At 37.4% G+C, this 17,860-nt stretch overlaps 1 protein-coding gene across 3 annotated transcripts in view; it reads right to left on the reverse strand.

The window, feature by feature from the left end:
• Positions 1-17,860, reverse strand: part of PATJ (PATJ crumbs cell polarity complex component) — a 353,889-nt gene that overhangs the window by 104,946 nt on the left and 231,083 nt on the right. For all 3 annotated transcript variants that reach the window (XM_067006873.1, XM_067006872.1, XM_059083193.2), the window contains exon 29: positions 13,893-13,984. In XM_067006873.1, coding sequence (XP_066862974.1) covers positions 13,893-13,984 — 92 coding nt within the window. The remainder of the gene's footprint in view (positions 1-13,892; positions 13,985-17,860) is intronic.

Consider the following 17,860-nt stretch of genomic DNA (forward strand, 5'->3'; position numbering starts at 1 on the left):
TGACAGCTGGCCTCAACCTCAGTGGATGTAGGGGGTAGATGCCTGCCACATTTTGAGCCCATCAATTCTCTCTCCCAGGCACTCAAAATCTAGAACAGACTCAAAGAGATCAAGAGTGTGGTATCTAGACAATACTAATGGAAATGCTCAAGGCTGAACAGGGGGCTCAGAACTCCCTTCTGCTGACGTCTCTGAAGTCACCCTGCTTCCTTCTCTTCGATCTTAGCTGTATGGCTTCTTCTTATGAGTGCACAAGATATCCCTGTATTCTTACAATACATTCTCCTTTTAATTTAAGCTGGCTAGAGTTTACTTCAATTGGTTGAAACTCAACAATATAGCTCTGATTTCATTTTGAATATATTCATTTGTTTAACAAATATTTATACTATGAATACAAAAATGAATAAAACATGATTCCTGCCTTTGATGATATTAGCAGTTAGTGAGGAACACAGCTAGGTAAACAGACAGTTACAATAGTGGCATTTCTATCTAGGGACTGTCAATTTAGTTTTTCTCCCAAACGATGCTTGAACACACCCAATTCAGTTTTTTGTTGTAGAATATTTATATTTATGACAAAGACACATTCTGGATCCACATTTCAATTCAATCTTGTTATAAAACTATATATTCATATTGGTAAAAACCATGCAAAACATGTGTTAGGGAGAATTCTAAGAAGAGTCCCAAGATTCCTGCCCCTGGTTTACAGGTTGTGTGTAGGATGAATTTCCCTTCCATGGTTAGGTTAAATTATACAGCATAGCTGACCCTAAGATAAAGGCAGATTACCAGGTTGGGCAAGACCTAATCACATGGGCCCTTTAAATCTGGAGATTTCACTTCTTAGAGCCTCATTGTTCTGATCTCTGAAATTAGTAGGTTGACCTACATGAATTTTAAGGAATGCCTGGAGGTCAGAGATAGAAAGTCAGAGATTAGAAGTACCATCTCTGGCTTGAGCATGGAAGGGGCCTCGTGGTAAATAATGTGAATGGCCTCTAAAAGCTAAGAAAAGTCTCCATCTAAGAACTAACAAGGAGGGCTTCCCTGGTGGCGCAGTGGTTGAGAGTCCGCCTGCTGATGCAGGGGACATGGGTTCGTGCCCCGGTCTGGGAAGATCCCATGTGCCGCGGAGCGGCTGGGCCCGTGAGCCATGGCCGCTGAGCCTGAGCGTCCGGAGCCTGTGCTCCGCAGTCGGAGAGGCCACAACAGTGAGAGGCCTGTGTAACGCAAAAAAAAAAAAAAAGAACCAACAAGGAAATAGACTTTAACAAGAATGAGCTTGGAAGTAGATTTTTTACCCAAGGCTCCAGACAAGCAATCAGCCTGGCCAACATCTTAATTTCTGCCTCATGATATCCTAAGCAGAGAGCCCAGCCCCTCTGTGCCAGACTTCTGACTTACAGAACTGTCAGCTAATACATGGGTGTCGTTCTAAGCCATTAAATTTGTGGTAGTTTGTTACACAGCAAGAGAAAAGTAATACCTAACAAAACTTTTTGATTTGGAAAACACGATCACCAGAAATATAACTTTTGAGTTCTTACCATGTACTGCTGTTTTGATGCTTTTTATGTGTTAACTCATTTAACCTTCATAACAATTCTACGTAGTAGTTACAATTATTTTCTTCATTTTACACAGAGATTAAGCTACCTGACCAAAGTCACAAAGCTAATAAATAGCAAGCTGAGATTAAAATCCAGCATCTGGTTTCAAAACCTACTCTTTTAACTATTATACTACAGTGTTTTCCATTTCAGTAGCCTGACCCAAAGCGACAAATATCTTCTCTCATATATGCAAGCTAATATTCCCCAGATCCATCTTTGGGAAAAGTTCTACTAGGTCACAATTTACTCTTAAAGCTATTTCACAATTTTCCTCAGGGTAAGGAGGCATGCAGGGTTCTAAGTTTGCTCACTCTGACTCGATCAATTTCATAATTATTAAGTTCGGTGTATCACAGCTACATTACTCATCCCTCAAATAAATATAATGACTATAAAATGCTTTAAAATACTCATTGTGCTTGATAGTGCAGGTAGGATGGTGAATAATATGATGGAGTGTAATTCCCTCAGTACTCTTCTCTGACAGTGATTAGGGCTGCTCCTAAATCCTCTGGCTGGTGGTTTTCTGCACCTTTAAAGTTGAACCAGTTCTCGATTAACTACATTTCCTTTTCTTCCTTGGTGATCATGGAGATACAGGCTGAGATGGAACCTCTGTTGTCTGGGTTCCGAACTGACCCTAGTGAGCAGAGAGGCCCCCTTGCTGAGCCCCAGTACACCTGTAAAATGAGAAAGAAACCCTGTTTCGTTTTAAGCGACTGAAATTTGGGCTGTTAGTTAATGTTTGAAGCATTATTGAGTCTATCCTGACTCAAAGATATTCTAAACAAGTTTATTCTATAATAATTTTTTTCCCAAAGTCATGCTTGTACCTTAATCAGAATAGCTAAAAACTGGAAACAACCCAAACGTCCACCTTCAGGAGAATGGATCAAAAAATTGTGGTATCTTCATAGATTGGAATATTCCTCAGTAATTAAAGGAACTATTGATATATACGATGACAAGGATAAATCTCAAAAAAAATATGTAAAATGAAAGAAACCAGATACAGAATGATAGATGTTGTTTGATTCTATTTACACGAAGCTCAAGAATAGTTCAAAATAATCTATGGTGACAGAAATCAGAAGTGTTGGTTCTGCGGGGAGGGACTGACTGGAAAGGAGCGCCAGAAAACTTTCCGGGTGAATGAATTTCTTATATTTTTGTTTTCGGTGATGGCTATACAGGTGTATGTTTTGTACTATCAAAACTCAACAAACTGAACACTTAAAATCTATTGCACTGAGTATAAATCATACCCCAGTTTAAAAATGAATTCATGATTATATAATGTGCAAGACATCTATGTGCTCTTCTGGAAAGAAATCCAGTCCTAAGCAGACCTAGGTAAATGTACAGTTCCATCTGCAGTTCTACCAGTAAGATGTAAGCAAGATACTAAGCAACTTTTAAAAAATCTTACTTCTTAATCTATAAAGTTAGGATAATATCTTCTAACAGAATTGAGAGATAACATAAATGTCATAACACTGAAGCATAGGAACAATAGTTAACATTTAATGTTTTATGATGTTCAGTCTCAGATGCTTACATTTTCAGGTGCTAAGTCCTCAGTTACTCTTGATTCATTCACCCATCAACTCTTATACCCAAAGAAAGCATCCAGTCTAAAGGTTTCATTCTTTTTTCTCTTTTCTTCTAGTCCAATGTCCCCATCCTAATTCATGCACTTTTCACATCATCTATACTGTGACAACAGCTTTCTGTGTCTCAGTCAATCCAAATCACTGCCCTCTCAACTGTGAAAACCCCTTTCTGCAACCAAGCCTGCAAATGCACTCTGAATAACCCAACATCATAGAGTTCCCTCTACTGGTGTTAGTTTTGCCTGATGTATAGTTATTTATCTGCATGTCTTAGAAGTTCTTGAATATCTTCTTACTTAATTCCATGGTCTTATATAGTATCTGAGATACAGTAGGTGCTCAATAAATACTTGAATTAAATTTGTTCATGCAGTTTAGACTTAATTTTTTCCTATGTAAATCTACCCAGGTAGCATTAACTAGCTCTTGCTGTACCCACTGTCACAACAGTAATCTCTCTCTCCTCTGAATTTCTAAACTAATAACATGGCTTTTCTCAGCAACTTCTTTCTATTCTTCTAAGAATACTCCACTGCATTCTTAGAAGCACATACATGTCACATACAGGGATTTGTTGATAAAACCCTTTATGTTTATTCCTTACCCATCAAAGTTGTAACCATAATTAAGTTGTACTAAGAGATTTCAATAACATGTTATTTAAAGCATCAATCCAATAATCATTGACTAATTCCTTAGGATTAAATATGAGATTCTCTCTCTAATGTAATCTCTAAAAGAATGCTACAAATTGTGGTTAAAAGAAAGATTAGTGAGATATGAGGAGAACATACTTATCTTCAGGAAAGCACACTGAGCCCATGACAACAGTTTCTGAATGAGGAAAAAAAAAAGACATCTGATGTAATGGGCTGTGTGTATGTGTGTGTGTGTGTATTTGTAGAATTCCTTAACTTTTCATTTATCAGGGTCTGAGATATCTCCAAGGAGCATTTCTCCTTCTTTTCAAAGGGAAAGTGTGTTGCATCCTAAAATTTATACGGAATAGCCAAAACATCTTGAAAACGAAGAACAAAGTTGGAGGTCTCACCCTTCCTGATTTTGCAATGTACTACAATGCTATAGCAATCAAAACAATGTTGTACTAGATTAAGAACAGACATATAGACCAATGGAATAGAACAGAAAACCCTGAAATAAACCCTCAGTGTAGGGTCAAATGATTTCAACAAGGGTGCCAAGACCATTCAGTGGGGGAAAGGATGATCTTTTCAACAAATTGTACAGGGAAACCTGGATATACACATGCAAAAGAATGAAGTTGGGTCCTTCCCCTATACCATATACAAAAATTAACTCAAAATAGATCAAAGACCTAAACATAAGAGCTAAAACTATAAAACTGTTACAAGAAAACATAGAGGACAAACTTCATGACATTGGATTTGGCAATGATATCTTGGATTTGACACCAAAAGCCCAAGCAACAAAAAATTGATAAATTGGACTATATTAAAATGAAAACTTCTGTGGATCAAAGGACACAATCAACAGAGTGAAAAGGCAACCTATGGAATGGGAGAAAACTTTTGCAAATCGTATATCTGATAATGAGTTAATATCCAGAATACATAAAGAATTCCTGCCACTCAACAACAAAGCAAACAACCTGATTAAAAAACAGGAAAAAGACTTGAAAAAACAACTCTCCAAAGAGAGAGTTGGCCATTATTGGCCATTATTGGCCATTATACAAATGGCCAATAAACACATCAAAAAATGCTCAACATCACTAATCATCAGAGAAATGCACATCAAAACCACAATGAGATACAACCTCATACCCAATAGGATAACTACTATCAAAAAAATGGAAAACAATAAGAGTTGGTGAGGTTGTAGAGAAACTGGAACCCTTGTCCACTGTTGGTAGGAATGTAATATGGTGTAGTTGCTACAGAAACCATAGTGGTTCTTCAAAAAACTGAAAATAGAATTGCCATATAATTCAGCAATTCCACTTCCGGGTATATATGGAAAAGAAATGAGAGTCTCAAACAGACATTTGTACACTCATGTTCATACTAGCATTATTCACAATACTCAAAAGGTAGAAGCAACCCAACTGTTTCTCAACAGATGAATGGATAAACATACAATGGAATATCATTCAGTTTTAAAAAGGAAGGCAATTCTGACTCATGCTACAACATGGATGAACCTTGAAAACATTATGGTAAGTGAAATAAGCCAGTAACAAAAGGACAAATACTGTATGAGTCCACTTTTATGAAATACCTAGTGTAGTTAAATTCAGAGAGAGAAAGTAGAAAGATAGTTGTCAGGAGCTTGGGGGTGGAGGCAGGGAGGAGAGAATGGGTTATTATTTGTCAATGGGTATAGAGTTGCAGTTCTGCAAGATGTAAAAAGTTTTGGAGATAGATGGTGGGGATGGCTGTACAACAATGTGAATATATTTAATTCTACTTTAACTGTATACTTAAAAATGGTTAATAAGGTAGATTTTATGTTATACATATTTTACCACAATTAAAAAAATTAACTAAGACCCAAAAAAGTACAAGTGTGATGAGAATACATTTGAATTATTATTATTTTTATTTATTTATTTATTTTTTTTGCGGTCGCGGGCCTCTCACTGTTGTGGCCTCTCCCGTTGCGGAGCACAGGCTCCGGACACGCAGGCGCAGCGGCCATGGCTCACGGGCCCAGCCGCTCCGCGGCATGTGGGATCTTCCCGGACCGGGGCACGAACCCCCGACTCCCGCATCGGCAGGCGGACTCGCAACCACTGCGCCACCAGGGAAGCCCCTGAATTATTTAGAATATCACTTAAAACCATTTTGTCTTCAGGACTGCTCTGGTCTTACCACTTGGAAATTCACTTTCACTAAACCCATAAATCTTATTTTATGTCCACAAAACAGCATTATATCCAAAGTAGAAGTTATGTGCCTGAATTCAACCTGGAGTACTGAGTACGATGATTTAATTTTTTGCAACCTGTTCTAAAATGATTATAACTACAATCTAATGGCTAGCACATTGTTTAGGTGTACACATATAAAAAGCTGAATAAATGAACACATGAACACAACTAAACAGGCCTAGATAATTTTTTCTGACTGTATTATCAATAAATATAGTGATGTGAGACACTTGAAAATAAACTCTACATTTGCTATATTAATTGGAACATGACATTGAATTAACATTCAGCCAGGAAAGCTCCATGTAAATGAACCAGAAGTAACATATAAAACAAAGCAAATCATTATATCTCAGTGGGAGCAAAACTCCTTTCTGAAAAGATTCCAGGAAGTATTTCTAACTATATGAATACACTAAATAGTTTCCAATTTCCAACTGGAAGAAACCGCCAAAATAGCTAAATATGCTGAATCTGAAATAAATGTCTAGTGAGTGGAATTATGAACTCCATTTATGGCATTCCTAACAATGTCAATCACTAACTGAGGGCTGCTGGGAGTAACTCAGCATCTAGACCCACATTTTACAAAGGTGGCCCCAGGTAAGTTCTACATAATGGTTGCCATTTGTACAGAGGAAAAGTTGACTCATAAAATATTTGGCAGTGAATGTTGGCAGGAGAGTTAATATGGGGAGCTTTAGGACTGGATGGGATAAATGACAACCTACGAAGTTTCTCAAAGAGACTCTTTCTAGAGATAGTACAGTAGACATCCACAGCCATTCTCCTCTTTATTTCGGCTGGCAAAGCCCGAATGTTGTTCAGGTATCCAGCCCTCACCAGAAGGCCATGTGCTAGGAAAGGTGACTCTTCCTGCAGGTAAAAATCTGGGAAAAATCTTGCCTGATTTCTCTGAAATCATCGTGGTAATCTCATTTCAAGAGCCAATGGCAATGGAAACCTGTCATACTGGAGATCCTCAGTAGAGACTTGTTCAGAGGTCTTGTGCTCTGCTAAAGAAGTCTGAAAAGATAAAACCTTCTCAGGATCAAGGCTAAGAGCCTACATGTGACAAGCATATGTGCAGAGAGAACTCGCTCTGGTTGCTCATGATTTGTTCAGAGAGCTCTACTTTTAGCATCCTTCCCATTTAATAGGATTCTTTGGCAGCAAGCAATAGAAATGAATTTAGGCCACCTTAGCAAAAGGTAATTTATTAGACGGATATTGGAATCTCACAAAACATAGGCAGGCTATATGATCAGACTTGGAACAGACCAGGAACTAAGAGACTTCCAGAGGACAAGGAAGCAGGATGCAGAATGATGTCATAGCAGAAGCCTCTGATCAAGACCCTGTGTCTCCATGAATAACCACCATACATATAAAATCACTCACATTATTTGCTTCCTGTTCTAAGCCTAAGGTATCATACTGCCCAAACTTAGGTTGCATGACCGCCCACTGGCCACACCTTGGCAGTGAAAGAGAGATCTGTCTATTTCAGCTTCTACAGAGGGAGACAGGTATCTAGATTTACTGTTTTTACTGTTCCATCATACTATATACATTGTGTGTGTGTGTGTGTGTGTGTGTGTTTGGGGGAGAGGAGTCTATCAAAGAAAACAGGCATTCTACAGGGAAAGGTGTAAAAATACTGCAAAAAAGGAAAAGAAAAAAAAATCCCATCATCCCTGTGACTATCTCAACTAATTGTTTCTGAGTGCCAAAAGAAGTGAAACAAATATAGTCATGATTCCCACAAGCTGGTATTATCTACTTATGAATTTAAAATTACTATTTAAAATGGATAGTACAGGAAACAAGTATGGAAGAAATAAGCAAGAGTCAGCATTTCAGAGCACCTGAGAAACTAATACGGATCTACCACACAGTCCAACTAAACAAAGAAACAGAAGAGCCTTGAAACTACAGGAGAGTCTCTACTTCCTACAACTGCTAACATGGTTCAGTGCTAATAACAGGCCTCCTCCTCAAAACTTCTTGTCATATATGCCATGGATGATATTTTATTGTGCACTTGAAAAGGGGCATTGCATTCTTTAATGGTCTATGAGAGTGAGAAAGATGCTTGCTTACAGAAATCAAATCAAATGACATACATAGCTGTGTTCATCCAATGATACTTTCCTAAAGAAAGACTGCTTTTCTTCTAGAAGTAATGTTCAGGTATATTGGGCATAACATCCAATTCTAGAAATCTTTGGGTTTCTATACATACTATGACTTTGCTCACTTATCCTTCTGGTCTGAGCTTAAACGTCTTTCTCTGTGACACCCTCCCATAGGCTTCAAAGACCAGGCTGGTGTGTCTCTTATATGTTCCTATAGTATCACAGCACTTACACCACTGGATAAGGCACTGGACTGTTTTACTCTCTGTGTCCTCTCTTAGGGCAGAGACTGTGTTCTCTGTGTCACTCACTCCACAACACTAGCACAAGTAGGCACTCTACAAATACTTGTCAAATAAATGCATGAATGTTTCTTAAGTCAAATTCCTACTTGTTCCCACAATCTTTTTTCCCTCCTATTGATCAAAACTAGTTGTAAAGAATCAAGAGCACAATAAAGATCTTAAAAACAGGCATCAATTTGTTTATTCAGATCGACTTACTCTGACATTCACATTAATTTCAAATCAACATCATCTTTTAGGACATGGCTAGAGGATAACACGCCACAGCATATTTTTAATTACAAAAACAAGACATGTTCAATGGATTCAGGAAGGTGGATCCCATGGCGAGTCCACTTTCACTTGTTAGGGCTTGACAGCTAGCACTAAACCTTTCCAAGGGGTTCAGTTTCATTTGGCCTCCTTTAGCCCCAGCAGTTTTTAACAGTACACATTTTCCACATGTAATTAAGTAATGGAGAGTGAGTTGTTATACATGACATTTAATTTTTGATAGTGGGGGAAGGTATGACAAGAGCTGCAGGCGTGATCATTAATCTTCTTGGATCCCTGCACTGCCAAATACAGCAATTCATTCTTGATTGTATTAATAGTGTTCCTCCTGTACTGAAATTGGAGTGCTTGTGTAGAGGGGATCATGTGGAATAGGAAAACTCACAGAATTGAATGTGTGGTACACAGTAAGCCCCCAGATTGTAATATACATCTAGATGATCTAGAGTAGAATAATTTAGTATACCAGAGTCTACATGTGCCATTGGGCACAATTACATGATTACAGGATTGTCCAAAATCTAGCAATGTGGAGAGAAAAGGGCAAAAAGTGATTATGTAAGTCATATATACACAGCAGCAACTTGCTAATTTTCCTTGATGACTCACAGACCCCTTTTGTGAATTATAGAGCAATTAGTATATGAATAAAGACAAGTGTTAAAAGAATATAAGGACGTGATCACACAAATGTACATCACTACAGACTAAAGACCCTAGTTAATTAAAATGTTGCTTGCAGCATATTTTAACACTTTCTGTAATTACTACTTATCATTCTCCCAAACCTGTGGCCAGTTACCATTTTTATCTCAATTGTCAATAAATTTGAAAAAGAGTTGCTCAGGTATAAAAGCCAAAATTTTCCGTATAATGGAAATACACAGGGAATCAATAATTTCAACTAAGGAAGGAAATACTGCCAAATAGAAGCACTAATCAAAGAAATACAATTTATAAAAATCAGTTTTTAAAGTAACGTTATATCACACAAAGCAAGTTATGCCATTTTAAAGAAATGTATAATTGCGACTGCTGTACTGAGATGATTTAAGTGCTAACTTCCCGAAACTTGGTAACAAATCAATATTTAATTGTTTCAGGATTTGGTTCCAAAATAGGCAAAATTAGAGTTCTTGTAACAATAGCCTGAAAGAGGTAATTTATAGGCAGAGGCTGAAAGATGTATCTAAATGAGTAATGAACTAGACAATCAGCCTGAAAAAGCAAGGATGATGTGTTGGATAGCACCTAAAATGCACAGGTTATTACACATGAATAGGACACCAATCTACAATGAGACCCTTATTGGTGATGTAAAGAGCTGATGAGCAATAAAATATTTTCTTTTTTGATTTCCTTAAGTGCTTTAAATTCTGACCCTACTTGATATTACTTACTTCAGTAAAATCTATTATAATACACTTTATTGACATGGGAATTAATTGATGTTAATTAGATTTCTCTTTATACAGTCCTCAATTAAAGAGCGTTCTACTCCTTGTTGGAGTATCAGGTCATCATTAAAAAAAGAAGACCACAGGGCTTCCCTGGTGGCGCAGTGGTTGAGAGTCCACCTGCCGATGCAGGGGACACGGGTTCATGCCGCGGTCTGGGAAGATCCCACCTGCCGCGGAGCGGCTGGGCCCGCGAGCCGTGACCGCTGAGCCTGCGCGTCCGGAGCCTGTGCTCCTTAACGGGAGAGGTCACAACAGTGAGAGGCCCGCAAAGACATTTTAGGCAGGCTGTGTCCTTGTCTCTTATTCTAACATTTACCAGAAATGGTTGTATATAATGTCTGTACCTATCTCTTCCACTGCTTAATCATTATGATGTTAATTAAAGCATTCTAAAACTGTGAATGCGCTTCACTCAAAAAATAGTCAAGATTCTGGAATTAGACAAAGTATATATGAGAAGTGGTTCTTTTTTTAACTCCTCCTCTTCCCTTCTCCCTAACTACTTCTTTCCTTCTCTTTTACCTCTGTCCTCCCTCCCTCCCCACCTTTTTCTGCCATCAACATCATCACCATCATCTTCATCACTATATCAGCCACCATTGTTGAGTCCATATTGCCAGGGAATTTACATGTATAAATACATTAGACATGTATAAATACATTATAAATATAGAGATAGCTATATTATCCCCATACTAAAGCTCAGGAAACAGACCAAGCTCACAAAGCTGGGATATCACAGAGTAGGTTTCAAGCCCAGGCAGGGTGAACTGTGGTTTCTTTTTTTAATAACTAAGCCTTAGAGTTCAGTCTTGTTTTAGAAAACAAGGTAAGAGTTGTTAGTCAAATGACTTTAGGTAAGAGTTCTTAGTCAAATGACTAGTTCCTTCCCTATGGAAACTGAAGCATTAATTAATTAATAAAATGCTGGCACACAAATTATTAGATACATATCTATTGAATAAAACAAAAGGTTGTAAGCAGTGCATACATCTCTCTTGATACAATTCAAGCTCATTTCCCTTTAGATAGTCTAAAAGTGGATATGACTAGATTGTTCAGAATCAAGCCCACATCATTTTTCCCCCTATAAAAGAAGATATAGAAAATCTTCCTAAGTTAGATTATTCGAGAAAGTAGTAGGGAGAGGGACTAAAGTATGAGGAATTTTGTAAAATATGAGTTATATGTCTATATGTATTTTTTTTTTAATTTTTTTATTTTTTTATTTTTTTTATTTTTTTTTTGCGGTATGCGGGCCTCTCACTGTTGTGGCCTCTCCCGTTGCGGAGCACAGGCTCCGGACGCGCAGGCGCAGCCGCCATGGCTCACGGGCTTAGTTGCTCCGCGGCATGTGGGATCTTCCCGGACCAGGGCACGAACCCGTGTCTCCCGCATCGGCAGGCGGATTCTCAACCACTGCGCCACCAGGGAAGCCCTATATGTATTTTTGAATCCACAAAATAAGTCAAACTAACTTACTATGATTGTTGCCTTTGGAGAATAAATAATCTGGATTGCTCAGTAGGAGTTGAAAGGAAATTTATTCAATAAAGCTTTCTGAATGCCCACTATGTGCTAGGCACTATAATTTAATGACCATGTAAGAAAGGCTCATAATTAGATGACATATTTTAAAATCACTTAAAATCACTTCCAGTAAATAAGTATTCAACAGCATCCTCAATCATGCTTACACCATTAATTTCCTGAACAAATTTTTTTCTTGATTCTGATCCCTTCTGAACAATCAAAATTGAAACCATCAGACACTAAATTAATGGGAGTATATTATTATTATTAAAATTCTACCCAGTTTTCTCTTCTGTACTCTAAATAATTTCAGTTTGTTTAACCTTTCTTTCTTGAAGGAGGGGGGTTCTATTTCCCAACTACTTAATTGCATTAAATGATTTCCTTTGGATCCTACTCATTTTTCTTTTGCTCTCTTTAAAAATGGGATGATCCAGCATGAGTAATAAAGGTCCCACAAATGCTGAAGAGGTAACAAGTAATGTTAATCTTTAATAATGTCCCTTGCAGCAGTCGCCACCATGTGCCGAGCACTGATGTGCAGACTCTACTGAGTGCTATATAACCTCTTCTCATGTGACCCTCACACAGCTTTACACAAAGTTCTAATGTATCTGTGAGGAAGAAGGTGATCTCCGCGTCTTACTCTTCCGCCATCTTGTCCTACCTTCTATACAAAGTTCTAAAGCCTAAATAGCTTCATCTCTTTACTTGTATGCACTTCTCTTGATGGACATCTTAAATTTTTGAGGGGCTGACCTTTCCTCAAGTCTGTTCATGTTTTCATCATCTAACTCTAATTTTGTAACCTCTGGCAACAGCAAGGGCCAAGAAACCCCCCAAAAGAGATTGGTGTCTGACAGAGGACTTCAAGGTGAGTAAGCCAGAGGTGGTCGTCTTAATAAATACACAAAGACAGATGAGAAGGAGGAAGGTTTCTCCCCCTAGAAACAAGAGTAAAACCCCCTGGAAATCCAGAAAGTGTTACTGAGCAAGAGAAAAGGGCATCAATGTAGGATTTCTTCAGGAGCAAAGCAGCAACGCCTGTGAGGCTGAACTGATGGCATGGGAAGGAATATTTCAATCACCTACATTAGTGCCCATATCTGGGAATAAAGCTCCCCCTTAATCCCAGCCATCTCCTGGGAGTGGATGGGTCTTACTGACAGGTAACTATAGAGAAGGGGGAGAATAAGAATTATCATCACCATCATAAAGGACCAGGTAACATTTTTTCAAGCCTTTACTCCATGCTCGACACTGTGGTAAGCATTTCTAATTTTTGAAACAGCACAATGAGTGAGGTAAGTGCTTTATAGGCCCCATTTTACAGATAATAACTGAGGCCCAAAGCAAAAAGAAACAATGTGACAGTTAACATACAGGGTTAGTTACATCCCCTAAGAATAATTCAGACTCATCTGTCATTTTAGTCCAATAACAGGGAATCAAGCTTCCTTCTACTGCTGATGATGGCCACCACCAATGAGGAGTCCCAATTCTGACTCATTTATGCCAAAAGGGCTCAGTCAGCTAGCAGATGAAGTGTGGGCAAATGTGGAGCCCCAAACGGACCACACGACTCCAGACAGCAGAGTTCACATCTCCTCCCCTCTGTATTTCTCACCAGCACTCTTAATACGAAGCTCCTAAAATTTTCCTGGGTTCTTTTTTTCCTGCGTATTCTTTGATGAAGGCATTAATGATTCAGCAAATGTACCAAATGATGGTGACAGTAGGATGAGAAGCTAGAATATTCTATTATATTTATAAAGAGGATAATCAGGAAGGAAAGAATTTTTTTAATGGAAATAAAAATACAAGCCTCAATTACCAGTTCTATCATGTGAAACGTAAATAACAAGAACACCTCACAATTGAAACAATCTATACTTGAAGTGACAATCACAAGAGGGAAATATATTTTTAGAATACAGTGATTTTGTTAAACAAATGAAAGATGAAACAGTCTTACGCAAATTATAACATCTCAAGAGGAGATCTTACGTTTTAGAAAACAAGATGTATCTATCCTACCTGATGAAAACAAGCTTGACCTTTGATGGGGCAGTCTTAATAATGGCAGATGCATTTTGGTGACTTCTTCCATACAGGATCTGATTGTTTATCTGTGGGGGAAAAAATCAAATGCACTTGTAAAATTGTAATATATATATATTGTATGAAAATATATATGTATATATACATGTATACAAGTATATGTGTATGTATTGGAATTTAAAAATGAAGTTCATTCATTTTTAATTAGGTAGATGTAGGACTCTAATGCTAAAAATCTTAACATTCTTCACAGTATAGATTCAAACACTAATTCTAAGCAGCTGCTAAAATCTCTTAAATTCTAATTTGAATGCAGTTAATAAGAACATACAGTTTTTGACCCTTTTGCTAAACTTGACAGCAGCAGTTGAGCTAGATGCAAAAACCTTATGATAGATATTTCATTTCCGACAGCTTTTTCAGACTCCTAAAAAATGCAGAAAACAGACCAAACTGTGGTATTCATCAGAGCTCTGGAGTGTCCATTAAATATGATTCTGTAAACGTGTCAAGGTTATTACACAGCATAAATTTTGTTACTCCAGAGGATGCAAATATTACATCCCCATTTTAAGTCAGATATTAGAACAATTGCACTGAAACATTTTACTGTACCCAATCAATGAGGCATCCACTCTTATCCAAGATGTGGCAGGATTTTTAACTTGATTGAACTCACCTAAATATAATCTAAAAACATTTATATTCAAAATTTCTTCACTCCAGACTTTCCCACTGCTAAACTATGATGATAGCCATAATTAATCTTTTATTTTATTTCAACCATTTGATAATAGCTCACAGTTTTGGCTTTTTCTCTCGTCTCTTCAATAAGTAATGATCTATGTCATACTGTCCCTTTTTAACTGAGGCCTTGATAATTTCTATTATTTAAGGGATAGTATAGTACACTATATAAGGGATAGTAAAAAGGAATTTATGCTTTTCTGCAATTAGCATCTAATTTGTCTGTCCTTGATGTCTCTGAACTTTTGCATTTGAAGACATCTGGAAAAGGTATCATTTTTGTCATAACAGCTATAATGAGAAAGTATTCGGAAATAAACACTTCAAAGGATGGAATGAAAATATAATATTTTTAACTGTCTAAAATGAAGCTCATTCATCACCTCAAAGTGATAAAGCTGGTACTCATACCAAAGGCTATTGCAAAGACTAAACTTGAACCACCGCTTCACTATGCCTCTCATTTTATCAGCTTTTGTTCTCCACCAAGTTAATCAATCTTCCAGAAATCCAATGATCTCCACACTGTCATTTCTCTGAGTCTCAGTTCCTTCTTCTTTAAAAGGAATCTAAGCACCTATTTCATAAAACTATTGTGAGAATTAAATAATGTCTTTAAATTTTATTTACAGTAATCTTAATACCCAAAGGATTTTTAATTTTTATGTGTTAAAACTACTCATCTTTTCTGTTAAGGTTTCTGCCTTTTTAACATGATGTATTTAAAAATGTGCCCACCCTCCGTATGGTACTCTGATGATGGATACATGCCATTATACATTTGTCCAAACCTACAGAATGTACAACACCCAGAGTGAGTGCTAATGTAAACTTACGGACTTTGAGTGATTACGATGGGTCAATATAGGTTCATTAGTTGTAACGAATGCACCACTCTGGAAGGGGATGTTGGTAATAAGGGAGGCTGTGCATGTTTGGGGATGGGGGGGGGGGTCCATAGGAAATCTCTTCACCTTGCTCTCAATTTTCCTGTTCTAAAAAAAAAAATCATTTTTTAAGCACCCTCCTTCTAGATAACATATTTTCTCCTAATACTTTTATGGTTTTATTTTTCTTATAGTTACATCTTCTTACCTAACTTAGTTATAAGGGAAATAGTTAAAGTCATGTAGTCATTAAGAGTGATGTGAAAAAGCATACTTAACAACATAAGAAATATCAAAAATGTATTAAGTGACAAAGCCTGGCTACAACATAGTATGTCTAGCATGATCGCCTTTTTTGCTAACCATAGTTTTCAATCTCTTTAATGGATAATGAACTGCAAATAAGAAAGTTTAAATCACAATTTTAAAATGAGACAATGCATGGACTATGCTTGATCCAATGCCTGGCACTCAGGGAATTATTTGTGAATATCTTCCCCACTGTGCCTGGCCTCTGCTTTAAGAAAGCCTTTCCTAAACCACGACCTATCAAACATTCTTGTCTTTGAATTCTATGGCACTAGGTTTAAAAAATTTTCTCTTATTCCATTTACACCTCACCCACATGGTAAAGTCAACCCTTGTCAGGTGGAAAGCATCCATGCAGGCATATAACATTTATTGAACAGAGCTAAACTCCTTGAGGGCAGGAACTGGTGTCCTCTTCTTGGTATTCCCCAGCTTTCATACACAGCTTGCATACAATGGTGCTCAGTGAGGATCACTGAGTCACAGAGCCCTGAACAGAAGTAACACTTCCATTAATCAACTGCTAGTATGCTTTCTCTGAGGTGGGCTCCAGCCTTCAAAGTGACTGAAGTTTAAAAAAAAAAAAAGTTTTTTTGATTAGCAAAAACTTGAGCATATAGAAAATAGAGCTGTGTCATATTTATGGATATGCCTGTCTTTTAGCTGTGATCCTCCATTTTGATAGCATAGAATCCATGGCAGTATTATTCTAAGAAGAAAAATTCATAGCCCAAATGAAGAAAGCAAGTCATTAATTTCAATTTACCTAAGAGTAAATCTAAAGTTATAAGTCTTTCCTGGTGCTGTTTCTGAATATTCAGAGGCCCTGGCAGTAGAAAGGCGAGGCAGCTTGCTTGCTGGCAATGTTTTTTCCAGTGCCAACAACTGTGGCATTTACTGCTAAGGCAGCTGCTCCCTGCCAATGATCAGGGGTCTCTAGAGAGACTCTGCTACTCAGTGGAAAACTGGGAACAGAACAGGAAACTCAAGATAGAGGGAAACCTTATTTTACTGGATTAAATCTAAAAGGAAAAATGCAGATCTCCGGATAAAAATAATCCAAGACAAAGTCTCTTTTCTGGCTTCAGAAATGACACATTAGCAGCCCTCTGAGTTTCAGGAGAGGAAGATCTCTTTTGTGTTTTCTTAGATCTTATTGTATACAAAACAATTTCACTATTTAAACGAAAGGTATATAGCTTCCAATGACATAAGCAGATTTTTTATATTTCTTCATCTCTAAGGAAACCCATTCCAGAGAAAATTCAGTAAGTAATTAGAAAGAATATGATGCATTTTATGCAAATTAACTTCAGACTGTCACTTTTCCTATTTCCGAGAAGGTGCTGTTTTCTGAGGGCACTATTGTTTAAACAACAGATGGAGGACGTCTTCTAAGTATAGCATAGACAGAAAGAAAGCATTTTGTACCTCCTGGAAGTTTTTCAGGTTAATTCTAATTAATAATAACTACCAGCCACTGAGTGCTTTCTCCGTGCCAAACACTCTGCAAAGCTCTTGACGCACAGGATCTCAGTTAAATCTCAGAATAACCAGGTGTTATGTACTTTCACCAGATTATGAAACTGGTACTCCAAGACCTTGAGTAATTTGCCCAAGGTGATTTAGCTATTAGTTGAAAACCCTGTTTTCCTAAGGCACACCTAGAGGTATTATCATCCGTATGGTGCACATAAAAATCAGCTGATTTCTAAAGTCATCTTTGTAAAGGTGTCTATGAAATAAACTCTGAGCTGGACACCTACCATCTTAGGTCCTGGAATTTTGAGATACACAAGTCAGAATCAAGCATTTTACCACAATGCATAGAGGCAAGACCCGATAGCTCTGTTAGGCTTTTGAAATCCCTAATGCAGTATGCAGTTCTGTAAGACTGCACCTTCCCTTTTGAGCAAACAAGCTACACCCTGAACAACAATATATATACTTATTTCACTTTTTTTTCATTATACAAATAGACAAAGATTGACTAACTTTTAA

Source organism: Kogia breviceps, chromosome 1, assembly GCF_026419965.1.
Source record: "Kogia breviceps isolate mKogBre1 chromosome 1, mKogBre1 haplotype 1, whole genome shotgun sequence".
NCBI lineage: Eukaryota > Metazoa > Chordata > Mammalia > Artiodactyla > Physeteridae > Kogia > Kogia breviceps.